Genomic DNA, 14,056 nt, shown 5'->3' on the forward strand with positions numbered 1-14,056 from the left:
ACACAAAATACTCTTATGGTTTTGCCACAAAAAAAAACAAAACAGTTATTTATTTCTTATCCTAACTTCTCACTATAGCTGAAAACTGCTTCAAGAGTTTTGTGACACAGATAAATATTTGGTCAAGACAAAGAAGAAATCATCAACTCATGACAACTTAATTATGAAGGAATAGAAAATGTAGTGTTTATGCACGGTGTGCCACCTCTTACTCAAATCTGTTTACCCCTGCATGGTTGAGAAGCTCTTTTGTTTGAACTGCTTAAAACTAAAACCTGTTCCTTCTGATATGAAGAGATAAAATAAAAGAGAAAATAAATGAATAGAATGAGTCAAAAATGACAGAAAGGCATGAGAAATTTTTGCTTGATTTTGGAACAATGTTAAAAAATCTTAGCCTTCAGTTTTAGACTGACTTCCTACGATATCCATTGACAACAAATGCAGAATATTACATAAATCAGTACAGGTTTATCTGGACCAAAATTAATAGATGATAAACGTGCTACCAAGCATTACAAAACGCAAAAACATAAAAGCAAATCTGAGTAATACAATGTTCTTTTACCATTCACACATTTAAATTATGCATCTAAATTACTAATAGAATTGACATGACTTTTATTAATACCTTACCTTTGATCTTCAACTGGAACAAGAATTTAAGAGGAAAATGGCACACTGTAGAGTATCATGCTCAAGGGAAACTTCCTCACCTGTTTCACACTGCTATCAGACTGGCTCACTGTTTATTAACACAACAGTTATTTATTTCTTAATAACTTATTAAACAGCCCATCTTATTGCTTGGCTATATCACACATTTTAACAACAACATACTGTGAGGTGAATTAAGGATCTCATTAAAGCAATACAAAACTCACTTATGTGTTTTCCTTTGTGTGTACTTTGAAAGACAATCTCAACTCTGATTATTTTCTGCTTCATACAAATAAGACATTAAGCTCCCAAGGAAAACTTTACATTTGCCAACACGCATTCAACTCATTTTTCCAATCTAAATGTGTAAATCTAGTTTGAAAGGTTTATGGTTTTAGTTTCATTGATGTGTATAATGCGCTTACTTCATATTGAAGATTATTTTCCTTCTCTAATAAATAGCCTATTGTATTATATTTTTGCCTGCATCTCAGCAAATTATTTTCCACATAAACATAACAACATTTGTAAGAGCTCAGTACTTCTTCTTAGGAACTTAATGGACTGAACAGCTTAAAAAGTTGCTGAGTATTTGAAACAATTAGCTACTGTCTTCGTAGTCTGTATTTTAGCATCCCATAAATCTACAGCTTTCACTGTAAATCTGCACAATTCAGTAAACCTTCAAAATTACACTATTACATTTCCATCACTTTTCTGCATTACAACTTTGATATGAAAACATAACTGATGTTTACTACTAAACCCACATAGGCAGATTTGTATGGAGTAGTGGCAATATCACCCACTAGGCTGTCACAACACTCCCATTTCAGTCTTAGTCAATGTGTTTTAATCCTGTCAGCTTTGATAACATCTCTTTTAGAATTTACTGGCATTTTTCCCTAAATGAAATACGTCTGTGGTCCTTTCCAGCATCTTATCACAAGTTTGTAAATATATATTAAAGAAATACTTTTTTTCCCCACCCTGAGTACACAGAAAAAATGTCTTTGTGACTGACAATAAAACTAGTTAAACAAGAGTCCCATGTGTCTATTCCTTGAATGCTCATTTGAGTCTTCAAGAATGTCAACATTTCTCTCTGAGTTGCACAATTCATGGTACAGCTGCTCTGTTAAGCAAAACTCTGATTTCCTATTGATCAAAAATAAACTTCAGATTTACTTAAAGTTTAACCCATTCAATTTCTGCTGCTCCTATGAAATACAAAACAGATACAAAAAGTGATTCCAAAAAGCTTTGTATGGGCAGACTCCAAAATGAATAAGCTTTCTGACTGACATTTTCTACTACCGGCAATCATAAATGCATAACTCTATCTTTTATCGCTGAAATTATCTTCTTTTGAAAAGTCACATACACATTACTCTCTGTATTCAAATATTCCTCCATTGACTAGAGAATACATAGAAAATGTTACTGCTTATTACAAGATATGCAGCTGAAGGTTAAGAAAATGTGTAGAATTATCTAAATGCTCTACCTCCTTTCTCTTACATTAGTAATACAAACTCACTGTATTCATTCCTCCTGCAATGAAAATAGAAAAAAAAAACAACCTGAAAGCATACCATTATCACAGATTATACCATTATCACACATTCACATTGCATCCTGTATTTTATTCTTTCATTTGAACGTTCTAGATCACCCTGGCTATGCTTTCTGGCACTCCAAGATTTGTACTGAAACTGTTCTATTCCTTCACTCTCTTCACAGCTTTTTCAGATTTTCCTTCCTTACAGTGATGTCCTTGACAGAAACTAATAAATAACTCGCTTTTAAACGCCACTAAAGTTTTTGTAAAGCTGGATTTTCTAAAATTAATATGTAAATACACATATTGCTTTTATGCTTTGTATATATGCTTTTGAAATTGAAAGAAACGTGATAAAATCCTCTGAAGAATACTGACCTGATCCCCTCTCCAAGTACTGTCATTATATTGCTCCAGCACTGATCTGCTTCTGAGTAATATAGTGTAACACAAGGTAAGAAAAGGTTTTGCTGTGAAAAAAATTGTTGTTCCATAAGTGTTACACTTTAAACAAACTTTACTTAGAAATATCCCTTTTGATTCCCTTCCTCACCCCTTCCCCCTTCCCAATCAATTTTGCTCCCATTCTTTCCTTCTCTCCCGTTTTGCTGCCTGTAACTCTTTTTGTGCCTGCCTGCAAGTTAGACTCTAACAAGCAGTTAGTTGAGTAAATGTTGGACAAGGCAACAACTCAATTTCAAATACTTGACCCTGGAGAAAAAGCCATAACCTTTAAACAGGACCATGAATTCCTTACTTTCCTTATTTTTTAAAATAGTGCTTCATAAGCTGCTTGCTGAAGAAGGTAATTCTCTCTTATGCTAGAACTACTGATTCAGGACTGCAAGTATTGTCATTAATCCATGGGGCATCTCAGCACTCTGCATCCTCCCCTGGAGAAAGGCAGAAGCTTCTCTCATTGCAAAAAGTAGAAGAGGAGGAGAAAGGTGCACTCAGAAGGTAATTTCTTGACTAATATTGTTCCAATGCCCTTCTCAGCTGTGTGGACAAAGTCTCTCATCTCTGAGCCTGTTCTAATATGTTTCCCCTAATGAAAAAGGTTCAGGCAGAGCAGGCTAGTTCTGTCCACCCTCACAACATTCTGCCAATGCAGAAGGAGAGATTTATGGGCTCAAACAGAATACAAATGGTATAGAGCACAATTTAGAACTTTGAGGTCAGGGCATTCAGTAGACTTTACTCCTAAACTGGCATTAAAAAGAACAACAATTGAATAAAGCAAGAAACAGCACAAAGTGAGACTGGTCCCACTGTACCTACATGCAAACATAGAGAAAGAACAGAAACAGAATAAACAGACAGGGGAATGACAGGAGAAGTTTGAGTAGCAATATGGAAGTTCACATCCACAATCCTACATGAAATCCCTCTCAGCACATTTATGGACACAATTTAATTGCATCCGCGTATCTGATTGCTACAATTTCTTTCCATCCTGTTGTTGTCAGTTGAATTACCAGTTAAAACCTCTTCTCCACTGTCCGAGCTCTTGTTCATATTCTTCAGTGAATTCTGATATATTTTCTTCCTCAAACTACTGACAAATAGATTTGTCTACATTTAAAAACCTCAATGATTTCTTGCCTAGTTGTTTATTTATTTTTAATCTAAAGCTATGCTGCTATTTATGAAGCAAATACTATACCACCGAGCATACACGTGCCCCTCTTACTTCCATGTGTTATTTTTTTTTCTTTTTTTTTTCTCCTATGTTAGAAATACGTATTAATATATTTAAGGGGGAAAAAAAGTTTGGGTTGGTTTAGGTAGTATAACTATACAAGATTTTATTTATTTATTTATTTTTAATGAAATATCTGAAAAAAATACACTGCAATTAAGACATTTGGTAAAAGAAACTAAAATAACAGGTAATTTCTATTCTGGAAGGTTGGATGATTTGAAAACTACCTCTGAACCATACAGCAATTCCAGCAAACAATTTCACAAGAAAGGTTTTCATCTCCTCCTGAGCAGCATTTATATTGACATGTTCAATTACAATGTCAGGATGGTTTCAGCATAACACTAGAAACATCAGAAATTGAGGTTATGTGCAAAGCAGCAGAAGAGAAGGTCTTGTGCTTTGATGCAACTTTAAGTAAACAGGAAATTAGGAACCCCAAAACGCAGTAGATATCAAAGGCCTATCAGCCCACAGTGAATACTGTGAGTGTAAGATGGCATGTTCTTCTAGAATAAATTTTTATACATGTTGATCCTGCCTCTAACCATTTCCTTTAGGAAATGACTTGAAATTACAAATAACAAACACCCATGGCATGATTCCTGTCTTAAAGTATTATTACTGAAAGAAACAGTGTCTCATTGAGGAATAGGAGACTTGAGGCCTTGGATGCACACATCTTTGCCCATACTTTAAGACCTCCAGGGGGTACCATGCATGGGACTTCGATACTCCAGTACAAAAAAAAAGTTGATGACTAACAAGCAGTTTTTTTTAATACTTCTGTGGTAAAGACAAGTTTTGGAATTACTAATTGGTAGACTATCTTGCTTTCATTTGCAGCTACATTGCTGAAAAGAAGAAACATTCAATGCCTCAGTCTATTGTAGAACGCTCTTAACTAGCTTATACAAATGGGAAAGGAAATAAAAGGACTATTCCAATTATCAAAGACTCACAGGAATACATGGGGCATAAGAAATTTTCCCTCATTTAATAAAGCGCTTGAAATTAAAACTGTAAGAAACAGCAAGAGTCAAAAGCTACACGAAGTTTGTCCAGCCTAATTGCAGCAGTGCAGGGAAGCAACGTGTACTGATAAAATGGGGACATATTTCTCTTCCCAGTCTGTGCTGACAAACACTAATTAAGATCTCTAAAGGACCAGAACTAGACTTGAAAAGAACAAGAATGACATTTAAATTGACTTTGAGTATCATTTATCTATTGTTTAGATTTACTGAAACACAGTACCCTTTGTTTCTATTCTCTGGAATTTGTCCATTAAAGTAGCGTGCCAGAAGTGAATTGTTCAATTAAAATCTGTAACAAAAGGGATTGGCTCTCTGAGTTACAAAAATTAATCTTCTTAAAAGATGCTTCTTGTTAATAGAGAACATCTGATCACTGTGATTCAGCGTCTGCATTTAATTCTATCAAACATTCATACTTGCTGTGCATTTCAAGTTCAACCACATAACATTTTCACTGAAACTTGAGAACTTTTCTTTATTAAATAAAATAGCAAATAGATTTGATTTCTTAGCTTCATGTAAAATTATAACTATATAGATTTCCAGGTATTTCATGAATGAAACTAGATATATTTGTTTAACTTAAGCAGTTGGAGTACTGTTTGCTTGATTTTGTAACTGAACGTGTTCTGCATAAATCCAAATCAGCCTTGCAAGAAAATCTTCTGTCAGACTTTTAATGATCTGTGGAAAAAAATATGTTGTAAACTCACTACTTCATACTGGAATAATATTTTTATATAACCCAAGATATCAACAATACACTGTTTAATGACCAAGTACAAAGATGACTTATGAGCGTGGAATGCCTTATGAAAAGAAATATGTCTATTATATTATAAATAAAATTTTAAAAATCACTAATAAAAATATGAATTAAAAGCCATTTCTAAATTTGGAATGCATCAACTTGGAAGCAGATTTAAATCTTAGTTGAAGTAGGGTGGACATGCTGTGCAGATATGTGACTTGAGTAATTTATAATGCCAAATTGTCTTTACTAGTTTGAATCCAAGAATGCTGCAAAACCACTGAGTGAGCCCATCAACAGGATAAGACTCAGTCACTCTACTACTCGTTCTATTCTACGCATCTTCAGTTATTTCAACTGCTCCTGTTCTTCCTTATCTAGGAAGCACACTGGTCAAAACAAATAATTTTTTAATTCTTTTTAATCAAATTACATTTTTACTTTTGCAAAATGTGATTTTACAGTAGTCACAACAAAGCTATTATCCCACGTGACAACCATAACTGAGCCATGATCCTTATACATTGGCTTAACAGAGGCAATTAATATCTAATTTAACATCCCCCATCTTTTACTTCACTAATAATAGAGAAAAATCCATTAAGGTAATTTAATTAAACAGGTTGGAACGTAACAGGAAAGAAATTATAGTTCTTTTAGGCTTGACCTTACAGTAATATACCTTAGAGGTTGAATGCTATGAAGCCACAGATTGCAGCTATTGAAGATCACATCTTACTAACGGCAATGCACACTCTAAATGCCTCTCCATATGCTCTGTGAGATCAACCTCAGTAAGTTTAATATTACCACTCAGTACGAGAAAAAGTTGTACACAAATTCATCTTTTAATCATTTTGCAATCTTAATTTTGAAAAAAAGACGGAAAACCTACTACAACCTCCTTTAGGAAAACAGGAAATTAAGCAGAAAATAACTAATGTTTATGCATATTGAAAATGATTATGTTGTTAAACAGTTGCAGAGGCATGAGCTAAGAATGAAAGATCTCGAGATGACTGAAGAACCCTGAAATAGTCGTAACAGAAAAAAAGCTTTTTATTTTACAATATTATTTCCCCTCACTCTGAGCAGTTACACTTCTAATTATGCTGCAGCTTACAGAGTCATAAGGGCCGTAAGACATTTCAAAACACAGCCTGAATCGAAGAAACTGTCATCCAATGGTAACTGAGACGTGTCGTCATCAGAATCAGATGGGTGATACTCATTTCCATCAGCTCCAGAACTGATAATTTGTATATAGAGAAGGCCATTACATTAAGGATAATGCATAGAACTAAATCATTAATGATTAACATGTATATTTACCAACTCTGCAAAAACTCATGAACACATATTAATTAATTACATTAACTTTTTAATTTTTTTTAAAGAGACTGCAAGACAGTTTTCCACCATCACCAACAATATCTAATTTGGAACAGTTCTGATGAAATTTTTTTCTGCTGAAGTGCAGAAGTATATAGGCTAATCAATATAAGCCAATGATATCCAGAAACATACTAGGAAGTCATAAAAATTCGTATCTAAATGAGTAACTTTAAGGTCTTGTGACATTCTCAAATAGAAAACCAGCTAGCCATGTACCAGCCTATACCTAACATGTTTCTGAAAGCCACAGAAATACTGATGAAATATTGTTTGGATACATAGTGCACAAACCATTAGAGAAAAAAAAAACTATTTGTTTATTCATCCATTACCATTATAGTTGAGTATCAAGCATTTAACAAACTGTTCACAATCACAATAAAAGCATTAAAAACTCTTTGAAGCACTTTAAAATGAAACACCATAGTGGTTGTTAAACCACTTAAAATTTTATGGGGTTCAGGCCATGACCAACGGACAATCAGAAAAAAAAAACAAAACCCACAAACAACAAAGATGCAGGAATGGTAATTCATATCTAATGGAAAAGGAGAAAAGGGAGAAATGAGGCTAACAAAAAAGAATCTCACTATAACAGTGCACAACACTGAATAGGTTTTAAAACACAAATAAATGTTTCCAGAGAAATGTAGGACCATACCTGGTGATGTGGGGAACTGCCTTCACACGGTGGTAATGATCACACACACTGTAATCAAGAATGCAAGATGTGACAACGGATGGATGGAAGAAAAAGAAGAGAAGGAAGGAATGAGAATGATATAAAAACACATAAAACAGACATGGAGAACACGAAAACATGGATATGCTGGAGGATGCCCACTTAAACCTATTTCTGAAACCTCTAAAATAATTGTGTTTTCACAACGCATACTTTTGCAGACCACACAGTGTATAACAGCAGTAAAAAGAGAGTGGCCTCCTGTGAATACAACATTTTAGTTGGCATTATTATCAATTATTAGGATATTACAGACTGTGTACATTCCAGCATCACCGTAGGTTGCTTGTTATGCTTTGTTTATTTCGTTTTCATCATCAAGATGAGCCTACCTATCTAACATTTTTGCAGTCACAGGAGAATCTCAGTTAAATCACCATGAGGAGAACCACTTCAAATTAATCTCAAATCTCTAGAGGAGGAATAGATTCATGTTTTTCCTCTTTAGTCCTAAACAGATGCAGCTTAGGCAACCTTCCCCCTGAAAAAGGTCTGCTACAGTTAGGGAGAGCAGGGATGGGAGGCTGAAGTGGGAGGAGACCTCTGATATTCAGATTTGTCAGCAAGTGAATGGCAACACTGAGCAGTAGCGAGACTGTTCACAACTCCTACACGCAGCCATTCAAATGATTTAACTACCAATCTTAATCTGACATGTTTATACGTATTTTTAAATTACCTGTGTTACACTAAAATAGTATTCACAAACTTTAAGTTACCTTGGTCCAATTAAAGAGTAGCCTGAACTGCCAACATGTTATAACTTATGAAAGCAACCCATGGAAACAGATCAAATAAATTACAACATAATGGGATGTTTTATGTTTTTTTAAATTTATTTTATGTTTTACTATTTTTTCTTTAACAGTAAGTAGTCAAGTTACTGACTGTGGCAGGAGGCAATCCTTGCATCTTTCACTGCAACACACTTTTACACATAAAAAGTACACAAAATGAAAGAAGCTGAAAGACTGGATTTCTAGACTTGCACTAAGATGTACAATTATACAAATTGGGATCCTAGTGCATTTCTATTATTTAGAATATGAATTCATTAGAAACTAAATATGTATCAGCCTAACAATAGGACAAGGATTAATAGCCTAAAATTTGTAAATAGACAGTTCCGTACTAGCATGTGGAAGAACTTCATGGTAAGGGTGATGGAGCACTGGAACAGGTTGCCTAGAGAAGTTGTGGAGTGTCCTTCTCTGAAGATGTTTAAGACCTATCTGTGCAACCTAATATACGGTACCCGCTTTAGCAGGTGGTTGGATTCAATGATCTCTTGAGGTCCGTTCCAACCCCTCTGATTCTGTGATAACCTTTTCCCTTCATGATCTTATTAGTTTTTTAGAGAGGAAAATATTAATCTAAATACTGTTTTTAAAAAAGGCTAATGCACATCCACAAAATAACAATTTCTTGAATTGAGACTTCTTTGAGATACCATAACTGTCTACTTGTGATTTGCATATATACTATATTATTGCATATATATAATGTATATTCTCTCTATATATACAATGTTTTTTTCTTAGAAACACTGAACAATGATAATTAGGAAATCAATGTAAAACATCTGATATGCATCCTCTAAGCAAACAAATAAATGAAAATACAATTCAATCAAACAATTCTATTTACTAGAAACAGAGTTTATATCTACCCTATGCATTTTTTATTTAAGGAAACGATCTTCGAAAAGCTATGTGTTTTTGTTTATATATTTTGTTACTATATTTTGAACAGCATAATAAAATGAAACTGAGAAACCAAACAGAATTAAAGTAAGCATTTAATGATGAAAAATAGCATCAACTTTTCCTGTTATTCAGGTAATTTACATGAAAAATCATTAATATTATGTTCAAATTAATTTTAATTACTTAATTAGTAATAATTAGATGATAAGATGAAATTCCAAGTTGCAAAGAAAAATTGCTATATATTGTGTAGCGTAACTGATATCTCAAGGAAAAGAAATGCTGAAATTATGGCAAGTTGCCTTTTCTACCTAATTCTCCTTTGAGCAGCATCACAGCTTTCAATTACAGAGAATATAAGTCTGAAAATAAAACAGAACTAAAATATGGATGCACACAAAAACTTATGCTTTAAAGTTACAATATAAATCAAAGAGCTGAAAGTCACTGTAAAATATTAAGTTCAAAGCATCAGAATGAAACAGCAGTTGAATCTACTGACACAGGAAGTAAAGTCACCATGTTACCTCTTCATAATGACTTCATTAAACCAGAAAATCTATCAGCAGTTTCAATTAGAGATTCTGGCAAATTTTGATAGTACATCAATAAAGCCATGGTTAACTGGCAGAAGTTAAACACCTTTTAATACTAATTGGACACTGCCAACAACTGGAGAAAAAAACTAAAGGTAAACGCTATCTAACCAAGCTGAGACTCCATAAATTCTTTACAAAATGTCTACTTAGGACTAATTAGAGGAGTAATCTCTCATAATGAATAAAAAAAATCCTAGATGAAAAAAACCCACCAGAATCAATATTCAGACTTAGTAGCTGTTTAGCACAGGTGGTCCCACTGAAACCACCTAAAGCTCTGTCCCACCCCATTTGGTTCCCTGTACAGTGTGCTACATTCTTCATTGACAAGGTGACCACAGACACACTCACTGACATTTTGATACACATACATATTCACAACTTTTGTCACCTTATGTTTTATTAAAATTTTTAAGTAAAACAAGACTGGAAAATAATTTGCAGAAGGCTCTAGCGCTCCCACAACTTCACGTATTCCCATATGGATATATCAGTGCTTTAACTGTGCAAGAGGCTCACACACTGCTTTGTCTGCAGTTGAAATTCACTCATGCGAAGTTTGCATCACTTAGTCACTGATTTTAATTGACCAGGAGGAAGACTTTCCTCTCTACCTGAGGTCCTACAGTCTTGGGACAAATTGTTATAATTGTTGAGATGGGTAGAAAGTCTCGTTAGGGTGGTGAGCATATCAATTTTAAGCTGTATGCTACATAAAAAGCAAATACTTGAGAAAAAAAAAATAGCGTAGAATGTATATTAAGTTATTTGGAATGAAAGGGAGTATTTCTGATTAATTATTTAATAAAATGGTTAGCCAGCACCCGAAAACTGTGCATTTCATCTTCTGTCAACAAATTTTACATGGCACTGGAAGACAGGGAGATTTATAGGAAGGTTTGAAAAAGATCTGCATTACTAAACTTTCACGTAGGTTAACTCTGAATGTAGCGTCAGCACAGAAACAGAAGGCTAAGGGATGGGATTTGTGAGTTTGGCCTTGTTGAAAGTTTTGAATGCTTGGGGAAAGTGACAAGACAATTTTACAGGAGCAGGATCATGAGGATTTGTATCCAGCCTTGAGACTGAGAGTTAGGTCTTTGCATTTAATTCTCTAGGGCAGTAACTCTTCATATATATCATATTCAAGCACTGTATTCCATGGACAGGATTTAAATTAATCAATCAATTTACTTCCAACCATTTTGCTGACTGGAATAATCTTCCTTTCCAAACTCATCAGTCCCTTAATCATTTTGCCTTTTGACATAAAATTAAATGGGAAAACTTTGGGCATTAGAGATTCATGCACAAGGTACTCTTTAGTTATGCATAGTCATGTGCACAATAAAATGCAGCAGACATTCCACTGCCCCACAAAATGAGAGCTGGATGACTTGGTACCATCAACAAATAGCAAGAGAAAAAGGCAAGTGTTATTTATGCTTGACTTGAACAAACACCTGCATCCAGCATCTTCTAGAAGGCCCTGCTGGAAGTCATAAAGTTGCTGACATCGCTGTATTACAACCATATCTGAAATAAAAAGTTTGCTTAGCTGCTTTATCGTGATTGTGATTAACATTTCTCTAGAGTTGTTATGGCCAAAGAAAGGATATCCCTTAACTTCCTCATGAAATCTCAAGGCTGCTACCTAAATTCATTAGTACACTGCAAATGCTTTTCAAGAGGATGAATTAGTTTTACAGACTTTGATAGGGATTTCATTTCATCAAAATTTTCCCCTCCACTCACTTAACACTAGTATATACATTCCTACTGAAATATCATATTGCTTTTCACCATATAAAATCTAAATTGGACAGTAGCATAACTGCAAAACAGCTATCCACTATTTCATTTTTCCACAGTCCAGAGGATAAATACGTGGAATATCTATCATTTTTTCATCTCATTATAATTTAAAGGAAAAAAAAAAGAAAAGATAACATCAAAAAACATAAGTAACTGCAGAATAAAGAGCAAATAAAATTGCTAGAACTTAAATTGGAACCCAATATATGTTAAGTATCTCTTGCACTACAAGGGATGCTAAATGAGATTCTTCTGAAGAAGTCTAGGATTTTTCAGAGTGCCTAGACTGTGTTCTATGTTAAATATGGCAAGTTCTTTGAAAATGCTTCAAAGTTTTCAGCAATGAAAGTCTGTTAATATTATGAAACATGCAGCTAAGACACTCTGGTAACCCAAAGCTAGAGTAGTAGTTAGGAAGTTAGGAGCTGTCGCAAACACTGCTGTTTATAACAGGCTTGTAGCTTATATTAAAATTACTCAGAGGAAAAGAGCAAGTTGAAGAAAAAGAGTTTTTTTCCCCAGCTTCCCCAGCCTATGGAACCATAGCAGACTTACGTAAGAGAAATATGAACTTTTTGTATGGGAGAATCCAGCACCTCACCCTGAATGTGTGAGCTTCTGAGAGGCAACTTCACCTGAAGAAAGGTGTGTTCACCACATCAATACGCTCAGCACTTAGAAGAATTGCCCACTTAGTTTTTTGTTTGTTCAAAACAAAGTGCCAATCTGGGACTGAATGATAAATTAGGGGCACAGTGAATCTCAGTGGACAAATTTAACACGTTTAACTAGTACAATGTACCTTGGACTACACGATCTTAGAGGTATTTTCTAACCTTAACAATTCTCTGACAACATTCAGCTTGCAGCAATTATTTCATCAGCCTTAATACTTGATATATATTTTTTGTACTTGGCTAATGAGTTGAGCAGATGTACATAAAAACAATACTGCTCAGAAATGTCTCACAACTGCCTGAGGACACTGATCAAACAGAAAAATTATCATACTATCTTTGAAAAAAACATTATTCAATCAACACAGAATGAAATCCTACCTATGATTTTTTAGTCATGAACATTTGCCAATAATATTTGATACTTGCAGTAACCATACTTGATATAGTTATAGACCTCAAAGATGTATCTTCTTTTAACTATTGAAAAAAGAAAACAATGATAATAGAGGAAAAAAAAGTGCTGAGCACCTCACTAACAAAGCTGAAAAATTGTGGGTTCCAAAAGCCCATACAATATCATTAGAAATTACTATTCATTATCAACACATACATATATCATACATGTGTATACATATATACGTGTCATACATATATATTTTAAATAACTGCATAATTCTTATGACATTTCAATTTACATATGTATACTCCACATCCTTCACAGAGGTCAGAATGTAATTAATTTAATCTGGAAAACGATATGGTTTTACGTACAACAACATGCCCCAGTATTAGCTTAATTACTTTACTGACCTAGAAGGTCATAATGGGCACATAAGCTTTTTTTTTTTTTTTTTTTTTTTTAAATACTGATACATATATATACATATTTAGAATTTATCTACCTAGTTTAGTCTTGAGCAAAAGCAATGTGAGTTTGCAGTCTTTTGAAAGCTATCAAATATTTTCATACATGAGAAGAGTCAAGATAATTTATTTCATTATAGATAGAAGAAATTTGCAAAAAAATGCAGTTATTAAGTTTTTATTTCTTTATTTCCTTTTGAAAATCATTCATAAACTGTGGCAATATGTGTACTGAGACTCGTACCATCTTGCTAATTCTGCTTAGCTTCATGGCTTAGCAGAAGAGTTTGCAATGTAAAAGTTTCAGAAATTGGCAATGTCCAAGAGTTTTAACTAAATACCATTTCCATCCTCAGCGCTGCTGACAGTTTCATGAGCTGTGACACACACACACACAACACTGCACACTTAGAGCGTGCTCAGCACTGTTAGTTTAAAAGAATGGAAAATGTACAGCCTCAGCAGGATCTCACATTATATAAACTACAGCAACCCTGCCATACAGCTGGGTCCCTTTGTTTGAGCAGGCAGAATATCACCA

At 34.1% G+C, this 14,056-nt stretch overlaps 1 protein-coding gene across 2 annotated transcripts in view; it reads right to left on the reverse strand.

The window, feature by feature from the left end:
- CCSER1 (coiled-coil serine rich protein 1) overlaps window positions 1-14,056 on the reverse strand; it is a 617,512-nt gene that overhangs the window by 87,335 nt on the left and 516,121 nt on the right. Inside the window, exons 10-11 of one of the 2 annotated variants that reach the window (XM_052681485.1) lie at window positions 7,771-7,818; window positions 5,631-5,647 (exon numbers count right to left, since the gene is read on the reverse strand). The exons of the other annotated variant lie outside the window; for it this stretch is intronic. Of the exons in view, the coding sequence (XP_052537445.1) occupies window positions 7,810-7,818 (9 nt within the window). The 3' untranslated portion in view covers window positions 5,631-5,647; window positions 7,771-7,809. Of the gene's footprint in view, window positions 1-5,630; window positions 5,648-7,770; window positions 7,819-14,056 lie in introns of those variants that run through there. 2 annotated transcript variants of the gene reach the window in all.

The sequence above is a fragment of the Tympanuchus pallidicinctus genome, unplaced genomic scaffold, assembly GCF_026119805.1.
Source record: "Tympanuchus pallidicinctus isolate F22 unplaced genomic scaffold, pur_lepc_1.0 scaffold2, whole genome shotgun sequence".
NCBI lineage: Eukaryota > Metazoa > Chordata > Aves > Galliformes > Phasianidae > Tympanuchus > Tympanuchus pallidicinctus.